At 38.4% G+C, this 23,140-nt stretch overlaps 1 protein-coding gene across 1 annotated transcript; it reads right to left on the reverse strand.

Annotated features, from left to right (window-relative positions):
* Window positions 1-17,048: 17,048 nt before the first annotated feature.
* LOC110578653 (heat shock protein HSP 90-beta-like) lies at window positions 17,049-19,293 on the reverse strand. Its single transcript, XM_044914237.1, is given in 3 exon segments — window positions 17,049-17,838; window positions 17,840-18,242; window positions 18,245-19,293. Coding segments are annotated over 3 exon segments (2,163 nt in total). The 5' UTR covers window positions 19,215-19,293.
* Window positions 19,294-23,140: the final 3,847 nt, after the last annotated feature.

Here is a 23,140-nt window from a genome sequence, read left to right on the forward strand (position 1 = left end):
TATATATATATATATATATATATATATATATATATATATATATATTTGTTTTGGTCTTCTTACATTGCCATATCTTACAATCATTCTGGCATCCAGAAGTTCTTGGATATTTAGTTCATGGGAAAGATGAAAACCATTATTTTTCAAAATAAAAAACAGTTTTGATTTTGATTGCAAGTGAAGTGTGCACATTAAGTTGTATTTTATCAAACCGATTTTCTCAGTATTGGGCACTGATTTTTAGAGGTGACAGCCTCTAAAAAACAATTTTCCATTTTCTTGACAAAACATTTATGTCTGATCATGGTAGCTCAAAGGGTCTGAGTCCAAAATGGAATGGACTAGAATCAACTAGTAACTTAGGAATGATTGAAAAATGTTATTTTCCTCCAGAAGGACAAGAATTCAATTTAAGGGGCACCTGGGTGGCTCAGTTGGTTAAGCGACTGCCTTCGGCTCAGGTCATGATCCCGGAGTCCTGGGATCGAGTCCCACATCGGGCTCCCGGCTCGGCGGAGAGCCTGCTTCTCCCTCTGACCCTATCCCCTCTCATGCTGTTTCTCTCTCTCTCTCTCTCTCTCAAATAAATAAATAAAATCTTTAAAAAAAAAAAAGAATTCAATTTAATTTTCTAGGAAAGGTAATTTAGAAGTAATACTGCCGTCTCTATGTTCATGTAAATGGAAGCAAATCAAACACGTGTGTGCACACACACACATGCATTTAACATATTTCTAAAAGGTGAACTAAGACAGAAGGAGTATGATCAGACTGGCAACATTTAGCATCCAGTAGAACATAAAGAAGAATATTTAAGTTAAATATAATGTTATAGACCAAGAACTCCGTTTCTCTAATCAACAACAACTAGTTCGGAGATCTGTCAGTTGCTCAACCTCATGACCTAAGGTGATAGAAGACTCATAGCAAACTAAAACCAGCTGGCTGTCTGGTAGAGTACACACTAGTTGACTCTGAGTCCTGGAATGGATGTACAAGCACAAATGGGTGTGTGCACGCTGGGCGTCTGCTTCCTCTCAACTGTCCTCATTAGGTGGGATAAAGGCTCAGGCACACGTTTAATGTAATTGCTAGTAAATATGGTAACTATTTTCTTCTACTAAAGTTACAAAAATTCTTTGAATTTTATATCAGGGACTAAATTTGTAATGGAAAATGATGTTCGATGGTGTTTAAATGCAGAGTATGTCACTTTATAAAGCATAGGACTCTTTTAAGTTATTTTTTTAACTTTTTGACATGTGTCACAATTTGGAATTCTGCTCTCATGGGATAAATGCCAGATTACATGGTGTAGTATTTTTATCCTCTGTACTTTCGCTGTAGAAGCATACAACATCAAAGGAGAAGCAGATCACTCACATCAGCAGAAAATGGAATAGGACTATAATATGCTGGCTTTGATCTTGCCTTCTCGTAATTATCTTGGCTGCATGCATGCATTGAGAGTAAGATTTGAATTAATAAGGCCAAGAAATCCTAGAAAATGTAAGAGGTATCCCTGAATATAAACTTCACCTATCTTCAACATGATAGATTGCAATGGAGTCTACCAAGTTGTGAGTTGTTAATTTAAAGCGTTAATCCTGAAATGTTACTCTCTTTGAGACTCGTCACAGCTCTATTTAAGACAGCAATATTGGAAATTAAGACATCACTTTTAAGTTCCACTCACCTCTAGTAAAGAGTATTTACCTAACATCCATCTGGTTTCATGTAGGTTTGCACATAACAGGACCTAAGGTAAAAATCATTAAATTTCTTTTTTTTTTTAAATCATCATCGTAGCTCAGTCCACTCATTAAAAACTCCTTGAATATTGCCTTAGGAAAGATATTGCTTTTGATATGGAAAGTAAATCAAGTCATCAACATCTACATAGGATTTATACACAGAGGGTGGGATATTATACACTGAGCCCGTCTTTTCATTTTCCTATGTGCTTGTTTACCAGTGTCCATTACTATATTGGCTGAGAGGATTCTATTTTTCCTCTACGTGAGTAAAAATTACCCTGTTTATTGGAGGTTAATAGGTTGCTATGTTTCAGGAATATCAAGGACCAACACGCTCTAGAGACTAGGAAGTTTTCATCAGCAAAATATTTCTACAATGTGTGAGGATTCAATTCACTTTGTAACCGATCAGCAACCACATATGAGAGCCTAGCACTCGGTTGACACCAAATAGTAGGTGTTTCGCTTACATAAAAGTGTCTCACAAGACATTGTGTACATCCTAAGTGGAGACTGCTTCACCTACAGTAGTATCCAGACGGCTCTTAGAAACTTGTTAACTTACCTGTACCTGAAATAAATTAGAACCAATGGATTCCATTTTTATCTACTAAATGCAAGTTAAATGCACATGAATAAAGCCATCAGATTGAATAATAGGGAAGCAAACCTCAGTTTCCTTCAAAACATTATACAAAAAGAAAAAAAAAAGATGTCTTAAATCTTACAAAGCAGGGTTAGGAGCCATTCGTGTAGCAAACTGACAAGAGAACGAACTTCTCTGAAGAAACGTTTCCTCTCGGGATTTAAAATAATTCCTGATTCTCTCTAACGATCCAAACTCATGTTGTAATAAATTAGGGTTGAGAAATAAAGACTTTCCTTCCAAGAAAACACCAGCCACAGCTTTCATATTTTTTAAGTGTTGCAAATTCTAGTTTGCGGTATAAACAATAATAAAAGTATTTACTTCACTAAAAGCAGTGTTCAATTCCACCTAGTGACTTTTCAAGAGAGTTAAATATACAGGATACTCTTTAACCAATGCTTATATATACTCAGCCAGGAAAGTTGAAAATAACAAGCATTCCAGAGTTGTGATAGGGAATGAAATATACTCCTGTCTCCTCTTACAGACTTCCCATATCCCTGATTTGTGCTGGGATGTGGTGTGTCTGCCTCTGTTTGGTTATCTGTAAAGTAGGCCAGGAGCCAAACAAGAACTCAATTTTAGTGAAAGGGAGAGCTTTGTTTGCACCCCACCTCGCAAAGTGCTGGCAAGCAAGAAACCAATCATTCTCATAAGTATGTGCTAGCTTCCCATGGAGGTTTTATTTTTCACTATGGGCAAAATGAGAAATGTTGGAAGTTTACAGACTAACAATTAGCTAACCAAAAGTAAGCATCTAGTTTTCAGTAACAGGCAGGCATCTTAAAGAAGAGGTAGGTCTTGTCTCTCCTGGAGTTGAAGCTCTGGAGCAACTTGTTAATTTAGGGGGGAAAAAAGGCCTGTGAGCAGGTGTACCACTGTGATCAGAAATATTCTTTAAAAAAAAAAAAGAGCACATGTATCATTAAGTAGACTATCCATATAGAAAGAAGGAGTAAGTCTCAGCAATCAGAGTTGGCCTCCGGTTGCAAAATTCATATGGTCTCAGTAGCTTGCCGTCCTGCCAACCAAAATTCTAAAAACTGTTTTTCCCCCGTCTCCCACATCGCTCAAGTTCCTTGCAGTCTTAAGTGTTGGAGAAAAGGTCACTGGAGTTAAAGCAGTGGCTGGGAGGACTTCCCATATAAGCAAAGCCCATTCCCAGTGGCTGTTACTTGTTCGTTTTTCCAGCTGAATGAAATCCAACAGGGGCAGGCTTGGATTCAGGCTCACATCAGCCCAGTCCCTTCAGCAGGGCCTGGATATTAAAGTAGGGGTGATTTAGGGAGCTGTGTGTGTTGGCGTCCATCTGCCAAGAAATGCAACGTACTGCTCAGATCTGGGAAGTCCTTCAGCCTGGCTGTGTGTTCTCACCACTGCCTGAGAGTATTTGAGCCCAAGATTTCTTTCCTTGTGCGCTGAATGATTGTGGTGCACCCTTCGAACAGAAAACATAAGACATCCAGAGTGGTTTAGGAACACCATAGCTTCCTCCTCTGGTTTTTACTTGAACATAAAATATATTTAAAATGCCTAAAGTTATTTTATACCAGAAATGTACAGATTCCAATATCAGCACCCGATATAAAAGTAAATTATTTCAGTAATAGAACATTGTGGTGCAAAAGCCCTCAACAAACAACAGCTCCTTCATGATCTCTAAGCCTATCAATTACATTTTATTATTTCTCTGAATTGTGGCACTGAAAAAATTTTAGTGTTAGGTTGTTTATAGCACTTGCATATTTCTTCAGAATGCCGAAAACAAAGAGACTTCCCTGCAAATGACAGACTGTAATTTCCATATTTCAACAAATCTCTTTCATTTCCTAAATAAACAACAGAAATTTCTATCTGAGGTCTCTGTGACCTGATGACTCAGCCAGTAATTTAAACTCATAGGGCCTCATGCAAGCAGCATTTTGGAGAACCTTGGATTTAAGGGTCCTGCTGCCATTTCAGAAAGACAGTGGGTGAATTCTCATTCCCACTAGTAGTGTACTCTAACGGCTGATATTTGACTCACTTGTTTTACATTAATAATCTGGGGAGAGACAGAACTTACTAGAAGCTTCAGGTCCAGTATTTACACCTCTGCCTTTGCCCATACGTTTCAATTAAAATACAGACACCGAGGACATTCTATTCTGGGTTATCGAAGGGTAAGTGTGTGTTACTGTTTTCTTGTGGTTGCCAACCACATGGCATAATTTCAGAGGTATAATTATTACCCTGATCTAGGGCTTTACTATTGAATTAAATACTGCAGATCTCCGTTCCCACACTGGTTAAGTTGCCTTTTCTTTTTGGTAATTTTACCAATAGTACAGTCTATCAGAATAATTAAACATAAAATAAAAAGACATGGTGATTTTTAAAATTTTGAATCCTGACCTGAAGTGAAAAAATATTAATAAATACAAAAAAATTGTGACCTTTCCAACTGTCAGGATTATGCTACTTAAAGATGCATGATAGTAATAATAAAATCTCAAAATATTTGTGACTTTATAAAAAAACAGAACTCGAAAGTTTGAGATCAGGAATGTATGTGCATGAAAAACTACATACAAGTATTGTATGTTTCTTAAATGAAAACAGGAAAAAGTAAACAAAAGAGAAGGGCTATGAGGAGTTATGCATTTTGAAATATTTATAATTAATTGTTATTTGCTAAACACTGACAGTTTTTCAGGATTTTTTTTCTACAGACTTAAATAGAAATCCTTGTAAACCCAATCGTTTTAGTGTGTTTTCTGGCAGATAATGAGCATAATGCCAACATGTTTCATTTATTCTATAACCTGGGATACAGATAGGTTTGTATCCTGCCTCTGTGGTCCTGATGTAGTTTGAGAAACACCAGGTAACTAAAATACTTGATGTGAAATACAGGTTTTTGGTGACCAGTAGTTAACCTATACAACTAAATAGGTATTTCTCAAACACCCTCAAGAGAGCACTAGCTTTGGGGCACTTGAGTGGCTCAGTAGTTAAGCATAAGCCTTTGGCTCAGGTTATGATCCCAGAGTCTTGGGATCGAGCCCCGCATCAGGATCCAACTCCGCGAGAAGCCTGCTTCTCCCTCTCCCACTCCCTTGCTTGTGTCCCCTCTCTCACTGTGTCTCTTTGTCAAATAAATAAATAAAATCTTAAAAAAAAAAAAAAGAGAGAGAGTACTAGCTTTACCTGTGATACTTTTTTTGTGAAAACAGTCATGGATCCTCTAACAGATTGCTAGCTCATTCTATCTGAGAGAAGCAGTCCAAAAGCAAGTTTCTCTCTTTATGTCTTCTCTGCCTCAGACCTTGGGTCTAGTACAGTTGGCACTTAATAAGTAAAATATATGGTTAGAAAGAATACAGAATGATCACTTTACATAAACAACATAAATGTATTGAACAAAAACAGAAGAAAAATTTTTTCGACTAGTGTGGGTGCAGTGGTGCAGTCAACAAACACAGTCAAGCAGTCAAAAAATAATAATATAGATTTTCCATCTCCCTTGGACCTCAGTATAGAAAATATTAATAGGGACTTATTTGTAATGGTCAACTATACTTGTAAATATCTCCATTCCATGTTTCTGAATTCTTGCACAGTCTATAGGTGCTCCAGATCCTCTGATGCATCTGGTCATCTGCAGACACTAAGAATATTTTCTTTAAAAAACCCTCAACTTGGTCTGAAACTTGCTGTCAGGCTGTAATAAGGTTGTGGAAGCAAATGCTGTCTTCTTAACCTGAGCATTATTTACTTTCTCTTCAGGAATTTTGGTAACATTTGCCTTGATTCTTTATGTCTTTTGTTTTTTGTTTACTTTGGGGGGGGGGAGAAATTTTTAAATGACCTTAATTTTTTTTCAGATCACATGCTTATGGTTCCTGGTTGTCTTTGTAAAGCAGATCATATGTTCTTGTGAGTCCTTTTAGATTTCAATTGCTCATCTACATATGCTCTTAGATCTATAATCTTACAATTCTATTGTTATTCGGTTCATAAAATATTTATGTTTCAGACTGTAACACTTGGCCTCTAAGAAGAGTCAGGAAAAAAGATGGTTGTTGTACTTGACTTTACAGTGCTTAGTGTCTAGTGAGAAACATAGACAAGTAAGCAAAAAAAAAAATCAAAACACACTGTGATAAAGTCTGTGTTAGTGATTTCAAGGAAGCACGTCACCTAATCCAAATCTGGAGGTTCAGAAATGTCTTCTTAGAGAAAGTAGAAGGCCAATTTGAAATCTGAAGGATCAAATGAAACCTGAGGTCCGTGTGAAAGTGGACTGGCTCTTTGGAGGGTGGAGGAGCTGGGTTATCAAGTAAAGAGCTGGGTAGATGACAGGGAGGGTGCTCTAGGCAAAAGATTCCACGTAAAGGTCCAAGGCAGGAGGAAACAACTTCAAGGGTCAGTGCCTAAGAGATGAGACATCTGGAATCTAGTAGCGCAGTCTTGAAAGCAAAGTTGAAATATTTACCCTTCAGTCTAAGAGCAACAGAGGGCTGTTGGAGAGGATTTTAGGAGAGTGGTGACAGGATAAGACTTGTGTTTCAGGAAAATCACTTTGACAGGGGTGTGTGTACAACAGATGGGAAGAAGATAAGACAGAGAGGACAACAAAGTAACCCCGTTCTTGCTGAAGATGGAATAGTAGGGAAGCAAAAAGGCCTAGCTTTGCACAGGAAGGAGGGCATCTTGTCCTTTGGCCCTGGAAGGCAGAGATAAGAATGTACACAGAGAGACAGACATTTTCAAGTCAATATTTGAGTGACTTTATTTTCTCAAAAAAAAAAAAGCTGTTATAATACATTAACAGGGTTAAGTGTTAAATAGAGTTAAAAGAGCAGATAGAAGATTAGGAAATGTGAATGTGTAGGGCAGCAGTCTTCAAAGCTTGTGGTGTCTTTCCAACAGCTCACTCAGCAGTACAAGTACATGAGATGGAAAGGGTGACTAGGTACTTGAACTAGAACAGGGTTTTACAAGTGCCGTGCAGAAGAAGAGATGCTGGAGAAGTTGGGGGTTGATAGGTATACATTTCCCATGCATTTGCACCAGAGACACACTCAAACATGCATTGGGCTGGGAATAAGGAGGTCGTATAAAGATGTGTTAAGCTTTTATGGTGATCAACGATGACCTCTGCCTAGTCATACTACCTTGTAGCACACTTGCATAGACCAAGAAACGGGTCATTTATAATCCCTAAACCCTTGAGCACCACAATCTAAGCTTGGAGAGATGTGAGAGCAAGAGGTCGCTGATGAGTGGGCTGTGGTGTATACAGAAGTTGTAGGGAGGGTAAATGGAAAACGGAGATCATTAAAGGCACCGTGTAAGCGAGAGCATAAGAAAGTCAGAATGATTAAGTAGCCTTGGATAAAGATTAAGGAATTAGAGTTCAAGTTTTTTTGTGATCTGATGGCATTTCTAGATGACAAATCTATGACATCCTCAGGGAAAGGGATAGCTGAACTCAGTGTGGAATCCATGCATCTGTGGGTGCATGGGTGGGGGGGGGGGGTTAACAGGGGAGATCCAAAGTGAAGAGCCATGGATGTGGACAGTTCGATGGATAACCTGCATGAAGAGTATTGTCACAGAGCATGGTGCCTGGGTATTGAAAAAGCAATGTAAATCCTTAACTATGGAGCAGTTACCAGGAGCATAGAAGATGGGAGCCCTGAGGGAAGGCAGGTAGCACACTGGGAAGGTAGGCACCTGGGACAGCATGTGTGGTCCGAAACTGGCAATGAGGAAGTGGAAAGAATGCCTCTCCCACCTTTGGATCCTGTGATAAATACCTAGTTAAGGACGAGTATAGGAGTGTTTTATATTATATCCAGAATATTCCCTGTGAAGATTTGAGAGGGAGGAAAGCAGACGCAGGGAGAAATGAAGCAAAGAATCAATGGGCATGGGAAAGAAAAAGAACAGGCAGTAACTGGAAGGCCTAGTTTAGGTAGTGACCAATAATTATAGGAACATGAGATGTGGTGTAATTAGATTAAATGCAATTAGAAAATGATGTTTGAAGTTAGTCAAACAAAGGGATTCAGGGAGTTTTGCCAAAGAGAATGTTCCACTTGGTAACCAACTGCTCTGGTAGGGTGTGAACATGCCAAAGAAACTTGAAAGACTTTTCTCAAAACAGAGAGCAGAGTCTGACATCGCTTTCACGTGACTGGAGAAAACATAAATTTAGTTGAACTGGACTCATTATGAAACCTCACTGAATTCCATTATCAATTAGGAAAGGCCTCTTACTAGTATAACCAAACAATAATTCTCCTGACTTCCTCATTTGTTCCTGCTTTTTTTGGCCATGGAGACACCAGAGAAATATTCTGGAATCTTGGGATTGGGCAAAGTAAGGGAGTACTGCAGTTCTGGCTTCTGACTCGATTCTACTTCAGCTTCCCACCCTTTGCTCTTCCCTGCCTCCCTAAATAAGGCAGAATAAAGCTTATTATTAAGAAATTAAGTCTTCTTTTCTCTCTCCATTCTCCTTATTCAGTAATTCTGAACTAGAAGGACCTAAAACTCAGCACATGACCTGCTCTAAAACAGCCCTAGAATGTGAGAAACAATCTATCTAGGAGAACTTTAATAATGTTTTGCTGAGAAAAATTTAACCACGACAAGTTGGGGATGCTTAAAGAAAAGATAATATGAAAAATTATTCGTATTGTTTTATTTTTATTGTCTAGTACTCACCCCTGGCTCCCAAGGGTCTTGAATATGGCAAGACTGGGAAGCAGAATTCAGCCAGTATAAACTCCATTAACACATTGTGTTAACCTGAATTTAGTCCTGAGCACACTGCACCACTAGCTGAAAAGATACTGGAGGGCAATGATGAATTCAGCTTATGTTGATTAACTATCTTGAGAAATATAATTTTTGCTAAACTTTGAATTATTCTGAAATTAGGTTTTATAGTGACTGTATATGTATATGGGTATACTTGTGGGTACAGAAGAGTTGAAGGTGCTTTTGCCATACACTTTGCAAATCAAATGTTTATGACATTGTCACAAAGCAAGAAGATGTTTCCTCCCTCTCTAACAGTGACTACACTTTCCCATTAAACTAAAATACTGAGTTTGATTATATAGAAGAGAAATGTCTATCTGTGGCTATTAATTTTTCTATTAATCACTTTGCGTAAGCTGATCTTTATACAGTGAGAATATCAATGGCATATGAACTTACCTTTTGATGTTAGAAGCCTTTGTCCAATGATGGAGCAATTACAATGATAGAATTTTAAGAGTTGAAATGTATTTTAAGCTGCAATAGGGCATAATATTTAGGGAACTTTTAATGTGCCAGTAGGTGCTGAACTATGCATACGAATTACTCCATTTTATCTGATGACTCTTTTGTATGTAGAGTTGAATAAATATTTCTTAACCTCTTCAGAGTAAAGGAGGTCTCCTTTATTTAATTTCCTCTTCTGGGATTCATAAGAGACAATACAAGTAATTCTACACTATTACTAAAATTCTAAGACTAAGAAATTTAACAAGCTCTGAGGATAACAGATTTCAGTGTTTAACAACACATATATTGAGAGTTTTCACTACTTTCTTTAGTCAGCATTTTTAACTAAATCTATATCTTGTTGCTTGTTTCACTATAGATATTATGATTAACAAGACAAACAGGCAAAACCAGTCCTTCCTTCGAACCATGAGATGATGGACTCTGAAAAACAAACTGAGGGTTCTAGAGGGAAGGGGGTGGGAGGATGGGTTAGCCTAGTGATGGGTATTAAAGAGGGCACGTTCTGTAGGGAACACTGGGTGTTATACGCAAACAATGAATCATGGAGCACTACATCAAAAACTAATGATGTAATGTATGGTGATTAACGTAACAATAAAAATTTAAGGAAAAACAAACAAACAAAAAAAACTAGTCCTTCCTTTGAACTTCACACTGGCTTTGTCTCATTAAATCTTTTCTAATGATTCTTGGTAATTTGCGATTGCCTTCCTTAAAAAAGCTTAAATATATATATAAGATTTAAGTAAAACAAATGTAATGGGATGATACACATAGATAAGAAACTTGGGTATAACTAATTCGTCTTTCTTCATCAAACACTGGGTCCCAGAATTTCAAAATAAGATAAACTTGGGACGCCTGGGTGGCTCAGTCAGTTAAGCGTCTGCCTTGGGCTCAGGTCATGATCCCAGGGTCCTGGGATCCAGTGTGGCATCGGCTCCCTGCTCAGCGGGGACCCTGTTTCTCCCTCTCCCTCTGCTACTCCCCCTGCTTGTGGTCACGCTTGTGCGCTCTCTCTCTCTGTGACAAATAAATAAAATCTTAAAAAAAAATAAGATAAACTTACAAAATGAATAGACTGACCATAATTTCATATTCTGTTTTGTTTTCTTACATAGACTTATAAAGATGGTCTTTAAGGTTTATTCTGTCATCATGGATTTACATAAAGTGTATGAAATATTTTTCCTACCTTCTTGTGTATAAAATAAAACATGCACTGGGATCTTTACTGAAAACTTAACTAAACAAAAATGTAATAGTTAGATTTTCTTTTTCTATATGATTTTAGGATAAAATTATTAATTATTCTCCTATACTATCAATTCTTTATTATTTGGTACAATGAGTTGCAGTTTAAAACTACTCAGGCAAATAACAACCATTCATAAACTGTATTTACTGTAAGAGTCAGATGTATACATATTGTTGTCAGAAGACTTGCAATAGTAATAAACTTAAACCAGTTCAAACCTACTGTAAGATAATGAGGTAGTTCCTGAAGCCAGTTATGTTTTTGTCCTTTTACCCACACACTGGAATGGTACAAGGGGACCAGGCAGCTCTAAATACCTGGAAGGAGGGTGGAAATTGAAGAAATCCACAAGGAGAAAAAAACTGAGAGACAGTTAAATTCTATACTTCATCATCCCTCCCACTATCCCCCAAGGGCCACCACCTCACTTTGCAAGTCAGCGGTCAGAAAGAGGCAGCCAGAAAAATGCTATTTTAACTGTTTATTTGATCTGAGACCCCAAATTATTCTATCTTTATAGAAGTTAATATACTTATATTTGGCTTGTAATTTCAGAACTGGAAAACAAATATGGGGAAATCTTCATAAGAATGTTTTCACATTTTTTCTCAGTGGAAGAGGATATGTGAGTAGAAACAATATATAAGTTCAAATATTCAATTTAATGGATTACAACCTGACTAATCAATTGACAAAGGATTTCTTGCGGTGACTAGCCATGTGTCATCAGGCAAATTACATCAACTTTCTATACCCAAATGTCCTCATCTATAAAATGAGGATATTCAAAGTTCATAGAGTTTTTTCAAAGAATGTTATATAATTTTTAAAAATCACTTCATGAATTTAGAACAATATTTGGTATGCAGTAAGAACTCGTAGGCATTTGTTGTTACTATTGTAATGTATTTCTTAAGATCCACATTCCTGCTAGTCTCCTTAAATTATGATTTTGTGATGTAATCATTTTAACAAGTTCAGGCCTTTCCAGTCAATAAAATGTTTCCTCATTTAAAAACTCAACTCACTCTTTGAATATTCACTTTAAGTTCTTCTTGTATATAAAAACTTGTTTTCTATTCCCTATCTCTGGTGTCCTTATCCACACAATCGCCATATTGGAGTCACGGTGTTTAGGTCCATAGTTAGTGCTATAATTATGCTATCTATTTGAACTTTCTATATTTATGTTCAGCCCAAGCAAAGATTTTAAGTTGTAACAATAAAACTACCCAATTTGGAATACAACCTAAAAATAAACTCATTTAAACTGGAGACTAGCTCACTGGCTTAATGAACTTGCCTTTCACCGAAGAAATCGAAATTCGCAAATGTGTTGGTTTATTAGAGGAAAACTGTAATCTGAGCTTTGTTTATTCCAACCAAGCTCATTCTCACTGTCACCTACCCCAACTCCAGTCTTCCATGTCTGCTTCCTTCAAGCAGATAAGCACACCGCACGCACACGCCGGGTAGCATGATTGACTGGTCCCATCCACAATGCCAGTCAAGGCATGTTTAAAATGAATTGGTTTATGTGAGAGGAGACGTTCGCTATTCACCTACCTATATGTTGTCATCGTCTCTGATCGATTCTGGTGACTTCTACCACTAAAGGCAAGAATGAAATAATATATTTATATGCTTCTTGCAGATCATCTGATCACAGTAATTTCTTGAGAATTATGAATGGAGCCGAGCAGGGACGACCTTCATTGTTTTTACAGTCATTTGACAATCTCCAAGCTTCACTGGTATCTTCTCATTTGGGGGTGGAGGGGAGGGCGGGAGAGGCATTCTGCCCAACGTCTTCCTCTGTATTTCTTAGTTTATTAATTTGTTCGGTATATTTTATTTTAATATAATAAAATGCTCCCTTTAAAAGTGTGCAGCAGCATGATACATTCGGTCTGCTCTGTTTAAAGTTAAACACTGCCTTTTTAATTTTCACTTCCAATAGAAGATATGTGACAAATGACATAGTAATTTTCCTATTTCTTCATGTTCATAAAACATTGATAATATGATTTTTACCTTCCCTTTGTTCTCAATTAAATGAAATGCTCCAATACAATTAATGTGCTCTTGCAATTTAGGTTTTCTTTAGAGGTTTCTCTTGTCTCTGATTAACAGCATTTTCCATCCATTCTGAGAACCCCCGACTGCTATTCAGAATGTTCCATTATGCCTGCCAGCTATAAATACAATTGTGAACCAATATCATTTTAATTGTTTCACTAATAACTTGTTTTAAATGATTCAACAGTCATCAGGAAAGATAAGTGCTCTTGTACCCTGCAGGCTTATGGGCATGAGGGTATGAGGCAATGTAGAGTGCTGTATCAGAATAATGAAACCGTATGCAGAAGATAATGACAAAGCACTCACATTGCTGTAAAGATAAATGAAAACAGTAGATCTTCTTTCCTCAGTAATATAACATCCATTTCTAGCTCCCATTTCAATCATTAGACCTTCCAAACAGATTAATGCACAAATACACATATGCAACATGTCCCATCCTAATAGCCATATGCTCCCATTTTTCCAGGCAGACTGTGAATGATGGAGTTAACGAGCTTTACAAATGCTCTTGTTAATTAACAAAAATTGTTACTTTCTCATTTGAGGGGGGCTTTATAAATTAGGCTTAATTACACCAGATAATTGCAACTGCCAGGCACTGAGCAACTCCTTCTCATTCTGTTCTTTCAGTGGCAAATCAACAATTGCAACCCTTGCCTATTTGTGTAGATGAATTTAATAAGCAAACAGCCCTTTTATGTTAATGGTTTACTGGCATTCATGGGCCTGGCAGGAGAAATGTGCTAGGGGAGGGTTTGCTAATGGCAGCACATAATCACATTAATTAAAATATAACTGTCATTTAAAGATTTGTAGTGTGGAATTAGAGCATGTTGGGAACTGAGAAAATCAAGCTAGAGTGCATATTAGCACCATTACTCTGTGCTCCCTGCACAGCAGTCAGCAACCTCATGTGTCATAAATGTAATTTATGAGTGCTATTTGCTTTGAAATATATGTTTTTAGTTCACTCATTAGAATGTAAAAATTTGCAGTGTCTGCTTCAGGAGGTTCAAAATAAATTCACTACAAGCTGAGACCCATGATCTGCTTTTAACACATCCCTCAACAATGGATTTTTTAATTATGACTTTTATAATTTCTTAGAGCAAAATCAACTGTCTCCTTTTCTGGAGACAGATTTAAGTCTCAATGCTACCATAAATTGTGCATTTTTAGCTAGACTTCTATAATGTACTGTAATCTTTATTGGGCCTTTAATAAATACGGTCCTTAATTTTGTCACTTTGTTCTAAAGCAGGTCGGGGGAAACTGCTCAATGCTTTAAAGTCGGGCACATGCAGGGACGACAGTTGAGAAAATTTCTTGTAAAGCTTTTCATTAGCCTGTCCCTGAGATCCACTCATTAGTTTTAAAACTATCCTTGATCTAAATCAGACCCATTTATACTGCACCTACAAAGAGACTCAGAACATACAAACCCTGGATAAATTGCCAAGGGGCCAAGGCAATACCTAGGGGAACAATGCTTAATTGATTCTTAATAACGTCAAAAGAATTCTAGTTCCAGGAGCCAGCTGACTGTGACCAAATCCCACTTTACCAAAGCCTTAAACCTTTAACCAAGGAAAAATTGACAACGAATTTTTATTTCCCTTTGTTCCACCGACCCATAAAGTCCCCTAATTCTACAACTACAATTTTGACTGCTAAGTAGAGGCAATTGACTGAAATACAGTATGTTGGACTCTTGCAGTCTATGCGTTGCTGTTTTTGTAAATTGCTTGGACAGTTTTCCAACACCAGTAACTTGAGTATGTTATAGTTAAAGAGATTAATGCTGTGCCAGCCCCAGAAACACCAACAGCCCAGCCACTCTAATGAAGGATCTTTTCACGGGGAAGCCAGTGCGATAGCTAATATTGTTTCTCAAGCTAAACCATTGTTTCACTGAGGAAGCAGAGTTTCTTGGAGCCAAGGATGGCTGCTCCTAAATCTTTGGCCCTGTAAGGGTTTCAATAGGCTCATTAGGTAGAAAGGTAGAATGCAGGAACGTGTATGGCTGCTCTTCATGTCTAGTAAGATGTTAAAAAGGAGACAGCAGATCCAAAATGGAGTCACTTGTGCTCAACCCCATGACAGCAAACCAAGACTTAATACTTCACCAGTTTCAACCCCCCAGGAATATAACCTTTAACCAGTCAACATGGAATTACTTGGTCAGCATGAGTGAGGTAACCCACCCGATAGATTCCTTCCATTCCCCTTAGGAAGATGACCTTGCCTGAAACAATGCATTCTTTGCTTACAATTTCCTTTTTCCATCCCTTTTCTGCCTTTAAAAATATTTCTTTTTCTACAGTTCAGTGGAGCTCCTTTCTGTTTGCTAGATGGGATGTTCATTTAATAAAGGCAATTTGATCTTTAAATTTGCTCAGTTGAATTTTTGTTATTTAACAGAGATAAGACATTAAAAATGCAATGAGACTATGATATAGCCCCAATGCTTAGGATTTGCTTTCTAGCTAGAGAGGGTGCTGTGTTGCAATTTTCTACCCCCATTTTCTTATTTAGTTTTTTCTAATTAGTGGCATGTCATTTTAGGGTAAATTGTTGGGTCAGGGGAACACTCCTGCCTACAAAACAGAATTTTTATTATGTTTTGCTTTTTCTTTATTGTAGATCTTATATTGATTCATATATATGGCCTCTAAATAATTATGTCTCCTGAAGGGTCATTTCTGGTGTGCAGGGTAGTTAGAATGGTAGCCATAGAATTTATGCCTGGAAAAACATCCAAGGATGATCCCATGCAAATATTTAACTAATTAGGAAATTGAGATTCACCTCAGATAATTAAGTGGTTGGTCGGAGATCACATGACAAGTGAATGCAAAGATGTGGTAAACCCAGATCTTTTGATTTTTCACCAATTTATCTGTCAAAGCAGTACCTATGTTCTACTAGAAAAACTACAAATATTTTGTTTCTGTTTTTTGTAGGTTAATTGGTTGGTTTTGCTGTCAGTTTGCTTTACTTCTGTTTAACAAACATGTATTGTCAGGCCTTTGACAAGGCCCCAACGATTCAAATATGAAAAAGACATGGGCTCTGCACGAAGGTAGTCCAGTTTGCTGGGAGAGAAAATCCCCCACGAAAATAGATCTATTTAATCTCACATGGGAAGTGCTAAGATAGAGATGTGTGCCAGGTGTATTAGAAATATGTGGAGGTCCTTAAACATCTCAGAAGAAAGGAAGCACATTTTTAAAAAGATGTGCCAAACAGAATGATGTGTGCAGAAAAATCTACATGTTTTTTGTACCACCAGGGATTCTGGTGGAAAGAAGAGGGTGGCAGGAGATGAAGTATACAGGCTAAATTGCATGCCATATGCAGGACACTGGATCAGATGATGGAAGGCCATTTATATGTTCTCCACATGAGGGTGACATGGTCAGATTTGTATATTAGATTGATCATTACATGATAATTCAGAGGAGAGGTTAGGGGACACAATTTGAGGCGGAGAAACAAGTCAGGAAGCCATTGTAATGGGACAGCAACGGTTGGAATAAAGAGGAAAGGCACTTGAAAAAGAGACTTATATGTGAAGAATGAGGAGAGAATAATCTATGTCTCCTCGGCCTCTGATGTAGAGGCCAGTGTTATGGTGTTTCTAATTGATCTTTTCCCTTACTTGCTTCAACTTATGCTTTACTTTGAAGAGGCAGGAACTTCAGGTTTTTGGGTTTTTTTTGGGGGGTTTTTTTGGTATAAAACTGTATCTTCTTTATTTTGCATACTTTAATCTCAGAACAAAATAAACAACAACAACAACAACAAAAAACCCACAATGCACATCCAAACCCCTTCAAATATCAGAAGGGATAGGGCTTGAGGGCCTTCTTTCCTGCCTCAAAGATAGGAGAAAAAAAGAAAAAAACCACTAGACATCAGCAGAGGGAACCAGGTGAACCAGGGCCACTCAGGGCTTCTGGGGAGCCAAGGGGACACTCTACAGAGGGCACAAGGTCTGCAGGTAGAACTAATTTACTTCTTCCATGTGAGAGGCATCCTCATCACCCTCAAGGTGGGGGATCTCATCAGGAACAGCAGCACTGGGTTCCTCTGCAGTCACTTCATCTTCATCAATGCCCAGGCCTAGCTTGATCATGCGGTAGATGTGGTTGGAGTGAGTCTGGGGATCCTCAAGTGAGAAGCCGGAGGAGAGCAAAGCTGTTTCAAACAGCAGCACCACCACGTCCTTGACTGCCTTGTCATTCTTGTCCGCCTCGGCCTTTTGCTGCAGCGTCTCCACGATGGGGTGGTTGAGGTTGATCTCCAGGTGCTTCTTGGCCATCATATAGCCCACCATAGAGTTGTCCCGAAGGGCCTGGGCTTTCATGATCTGCTCCATGTTGGCTGTCCAGCCATAGGTGCTAATCACAATGCAGCAAGGTGAAGACACTAGCCTGTTGGAGATCGTCATCTTCTCAACCTTCTTATACAAGATTTCTTTCATGAGTTTGCAGAGGTTCTCGAACTTGGCCTTGCTCTCCTCCATTTTCTTCTTCTCCTCTTCATCCTCAGGCAGCTCCAGGCCCTCCTTGGTAACCGAGATCAGACTCTTCCTGTCAAACTCCTTGAGCTGCTGCACACAGTACTCGTCAATAGGCTCTGTCATATACACTATCTCGAAGCCCTGCTTCCGCACTCGCTCCACAAAAGCAGAGTTGGCAACCTGTTCTTTGCTCTCACCAGTAATGTAATAGATGGACTTCTGAGTCTCTTTCATCCGGGACACATACTCTGAAAGAGAAGTCATCTCATCCCAACTGTGAGGTGTGGTAACACAGCAGCTCAGAAAGGCAGCACCAGTTAGTAGAGTCCTCATGGACTCCAAGCTTTAGGTTTTTAGAGAACACCTCATAGAATTTCTTATAGTTCTCCTTGTTTTCTGCCAGTTCAGAGAAGAGATCAAGGCACTTCTTCACGATATTTTTGTGAATGACCTTCAAGATTTTGCTCTGCTGGAGCATTTCTCGGGAGATATTCAAGGGCAGGTCCTCAGAGTCAACCACACCACAGATGAAGTTGAGATACTCTGGTATCAATTCATCACAGCTGTCCATGATGAACACTTGGCAAACATAGAGTTTGATGTTGTTCTTTTTCTTCTTGTTCTCAAAGAGGTCAAAAGGAGCCCGACGGGGGATAAACAGCAATGACCTGAATTCCACTGACCTTCTACAGAGAAATGCTTGACTGCCAAGTGGTCTTCCCAGTCATTAGTAAGACTTTTGTAAAACTCTCCATATTCCTCCGGGGTAATGTCATCAGAGTTTCTGGTCCAAATGGGCTTGGTCTTGTTCAGTTCTTCCTGATCAATGTATTTCTCCTTAATCTTTGTTTTCTTCTTCTTGTCCTTCCCACTATCATCCTCCTCATCTGAGCCCACATCTTCAATCTTGGGCTTCTCCTCATCATCTTTATCTTCTTCCTCTTTCTCCCCTTTCTCCTCCTCTGCCTCATCATCACTGATTTCTTTCTCTCTTTCCTTCTCCAAATAAAGGGTGATGGGATAACCTATGAACTGCGAATGCTTCTTCACCACTTCTTTGATATGTCTCTCCTCTAAATATTCTGTCTGGTCTTCTTTAAGATGGAGAATCACTTTAGTACCCCAGCCAATGGGCTCACCATGGTCTGCACATACAGTGAAAGAGGCCCCAGCAGAAGACTCCCAGGCATACTGCTCATCATTGTGCTTTGTGATAACCACCACCTTCTCTGCCACCAGGTAGGCAGAATAAAAGACAATGCCAAATTGTCCAATCATGGAGATGTCTGCACCAGCCTGAAGAGCCTCCATGAATGCTTTAGTTCCAGACTTAGCAATGGTTCCCAAATTATTTATGAGATCCGCTTTGGTCATGCCAATGCCTATGTCCACTAGAGTCAGGGTGCATTCCTGGGGGTTGGGGATGATGTCAATTTTCAGCTCTTTACCACTGTCCAACTTGAAAGGGTCTGTCATGCTCTCATAGCGAATCTTGTCCAAGGCATCAGAAGCATTACTGATTAACTCCCGAAGGAAAATTTCCTTATTAGAATAGAAGGTATTGATGATGAGGGACATGAGTTGGGCAATTTCTGCCTGGAAGGCAAAAGTCTCCACCTCCTCCTCTCCATGGTGCACTTCCTCAGGCATCTTAAAGGAGAAGAGCTGCAAGCACTACAGACCACGGTGGGTAGGGACTGCATCTGGCTATGTCTCCGCAACAAGGCTGCGCGGGGGTGACCCAAGAGAAGGAACTTCAGTTTTAAGTTAGTACTTTGGAGGCAGTATAGAAGTTAAAAAAAGTGACTTTGGAGTAAAACAACCAGAATTGAGGCCGTGGCTCTATCATTTCATTTATTATGGTATTACTTCACTCACTGGTTGGGTTACTTTGGACAAGACATTAACCTCTCCCAGACTCAGATTTTGAATGTGTAAAATTGAATTTTTTGTAAAGATAATAATGTGATCAATGCGCTGGTTTTAGAAGATGCTTAGCGTCGTGCCTAGAACATGGAAAGTGATCCAAAAATGGCACCTGTTATTATTATTGCTCAATAAGAAGTGAGGCTAAGGGAAACTTTAGATAAAATTGAAGGTTTCAGTGTTAACATCTCTACTCTTGGGATCATGAACGATACTTCTTTTGTCTTAGCAAATGGCATCATGTTGGCATAAAACAAGTACTTAAGAAAATTTGTCCAATATATGCAAAAAATAAATGACTATCTCTACCCATCCTTATACAGATAGAGAGGACTCCCATTTCCTGTTACAATCATGTATTTAAACTGAAAGAAAATTCCACCTGCAACATTGCATGCTCCACTAAATGTTAAATGACAAGGCAGAGTTTCCAGTAATGAGATTGGGGAATGCCATCACTCCACAGGCACAGAAACCAGGTTCATTGCAATTCAGCACTATAGCATGGGGACTTGGGATGCTTAATTTAGTGCTATCATTATTGTTTTCATATGAAAAGAGACTTAGAATTGGAAATAGCCACTCACCAGCTTTCCTGGAGTGCCCCTGTTCCGGGTATGAGTAAGTGGTTTCTTTGGGCCTTCACTGACATGGGGGTCTGCACATACCAACTTTCCATAGTGCAGGTACCTGGCAATTGATTATAGCAGTCAGACTGGTAGAGGTGAGGATTATTTCCCAATTCTAACTATAAAGATGAAGCTGAGTCACTATCAAAGTTTACTTTCTATTTAGAAAAGAAATTTTGGAAAAAAATAGAGAGTTTCTGGGGATCCAATTTCTGCCTTACTTCTACCCTTCACACTATTTCTCAGACGTGTTTTCAAATGGACAGGCAAGTAGGCAATATTTTTTCAATGAATCACTATGAATTAACTGGGCAGCCTCTCTGTGTATAACATGATGACATGGTAGGAAGCACTATAGTCCATTAGATAGCACATCACCTGTTATAATATCCTGAAACAAAGTCAGCACCACAAGCAAATAGAGGATCAATTGAAAAAGGAAAATGATCCAGGAACTTTGCGGAATGCTCAGGGATGATTAAAGCGTAAGTGACTTATGGTTGTGAGATGTCTGGTTATTTAGCAGATAAACTGAACATCAAGGTCTTCACTTAATGTCTTGAATGAAAATCTGAGAATACCATATGGCAGCAGATTTCACTGCCATAGCTAAAAGAGAATCTATATCACTGACTCTGACAGCTTCAAGTCATGGCAGCTCTCCAAACTTGGCAGTGCTTCCAGAATTCTGATTCAACTGGAAATAAAATGATTTGAATGAACACTTGACCCAAGACCAAGTGTCAAGAGGTAAAAAGTAATGTCTAGGGAAGGTACTGTGCTTAATATTCCCCTTCATACTGCTCACATGCAAGCACACTTATATGCCTTTTGGTATTCCTTGTGCTGTGATTCCATATTGTTTTGTTAATTCTCTCTTATGGAAATATTTAATAATATATGTATGTCTGTATCTCTATTGATCTATCTACCTATATCTCTGATATTTTTAAATTTGATTTTATTATGTTATGTTAATCATCACTAGTTTTTGATGTAGTGTTCCATTATTCATTGCTGGCATATAACACCCAGTGCTCCATTCAATACGTGCCCTCTTTAATACCCATCACCAGGCTAACCCATCCCTCCACCCCCTTCCCCTCTAGAACCCTCAGTTTGTTATATCTCTGATATTTTGTAATTTTCCTCAATCATTAGACCATTGAAAGAGTGTCTGGCACATAATAGGAACTCTATAAAGAGCACTGTATGTTTAATTGGGCGCCTGGGTGGCTCAGTTGGTTAAGCGACTGCCTTCGGCTCAGGTCATGATCCTGGAGTCCCTGGATCGAGTCCCACATCGGGCTCCTTGCTCGGCGGGGAGTCTGCTTCTCCCTCTGACCCTCCTCCCTCTCCTGCTCTCTGTCTCTCATTCTGTCTCAAATAAATAAATAAAATCTTTAAAAAAAAAAAGAGGACTGTATGTTTAATGGAGAGATAGAAGTCTAGATAGAAAGCTAACATATTCTATGAGCAAAAAAACTACCCCAAAATTTCCATTTTAAGATAGATTTGAGTCCATGCTCCTAGTCTTCCAGTTCTGTTCTAGACCCCTAGAAATAATTGATGTGATACTACTTTACAAACCACAGCTGTGCAGAAAAACAAGAAAAGTACCTCTTAGTTGACCAGAAAATATGAAGACATCAACTAGAAAAATAGAAGACAAGATCATATTGAAACTTCTGACAAATAAAACATGAAAATCTGTCTCTGTTTCAACTAGGCACACAAAAGAAGAAAATGATATAATTGTCAAAAATATTTACATCTTTAAGTGTGATGTTAAGCCTGGCATGAAGGACATGGTAACAAATTATAAAACGTGTTTTTCTATCTGTGCTCATCACTATCCTGCAGCGACAAAGGTGGGAGAAGCTTCTAGAGCAGAATCCCTTGGAGATACTGGTTGTGGCGCCTTGTGAGAGAAGCAGGTGTTTTGGAGGGAAGAACACAGTACACACCAAAGGCTCTATCTCCAAAGCATTCAGAGGGAGTCAATTTACTCTCTCTGAAACTTGGAATGTACGGCCAGTATTCATTAGGACCTACAACTTTTTAATATGAACTTATCCATTTAATTTCATTTAATAAATTTTGCTTCAAATTTTAACATTTTAAACAACACTCTTGGCACCCCCTACTGTTGTATTTGCTCCTTTCATTTTTCTCAAGAAGAAAAAATTTCTAAATTTCTCTCAAACGAAGGAGGATGTTATATCAGGGTTCTCCAGAGAAACAGAACCAATATATGTTACTTCCATCTAAATTAAACTAAAGGTGGAAGGTGGAAGCATCTTCACAGACATACCCAGAAATGATGTTTAATCAGCTATCTGGGCATCCCAGACAAGTTGACACATAAAATTAACCATCACAGACACCTTGTGAAGATACATGTGCACTGAAATACAAGCTGGGAATCCTTTAGATCAGGGATTTGCAGTTTTTCTGGAGGGAAAAAAAAACTTTTTTTGTTCAATATTTAAGATTTTGCAGACACAAGTCAAAATTGAAAATATTTAGGCAGTTACATAACAGGGAAAACAAATTTCCACAAAATTTAAAATTTAACAATAATTAAATAAAATTGCTTGTAATACTAGTTGGCTAATGAGAAGAATGGAATTCTTTTCTGAGGGGACAGCATTTCATTTAGCTGAGATTCAGAGTTAGTGTTCCCTATCATCAAAATCAATTGCAAATTACAAATGTTTATCTGTTCATAATGATCTGTCATGAGATTTTGTATATTTAGTCTTAGAATATTTTGGTGTCCTATCACACACCATGGCTTAAAATGTGTGAGTTTTAACTGCCTCACATCTTTTTGTAGTACATCAATGCACAGTGATGTAATCACCACATACAGTGTCTATCCCAGATATTCATTCAACTGTGCCATTGTACCATAAACACAACCATACACAATCCATAAATAAATGTGTGTGCCTATGTTCTAATAACTTTATTTATGGACACTGAAACTGGAATAAGAAATTCATTCAAGGTGTATAG

This window comes from Neomonachus schauinslandi, chromosome 4, assembly GCF_002201575.2.
Source record: "Neomonachus schauinslandi chromosome 4, ASM220157v2, whole genome shotgun sequence".
In the NCBI taxonomy this organism is placed as follows: Eukaryota; Metazoa; Chordata; class Mammalia; order Carnivora; family Phocidae; genus Neomonachus; species Neomonachus schauinslandi.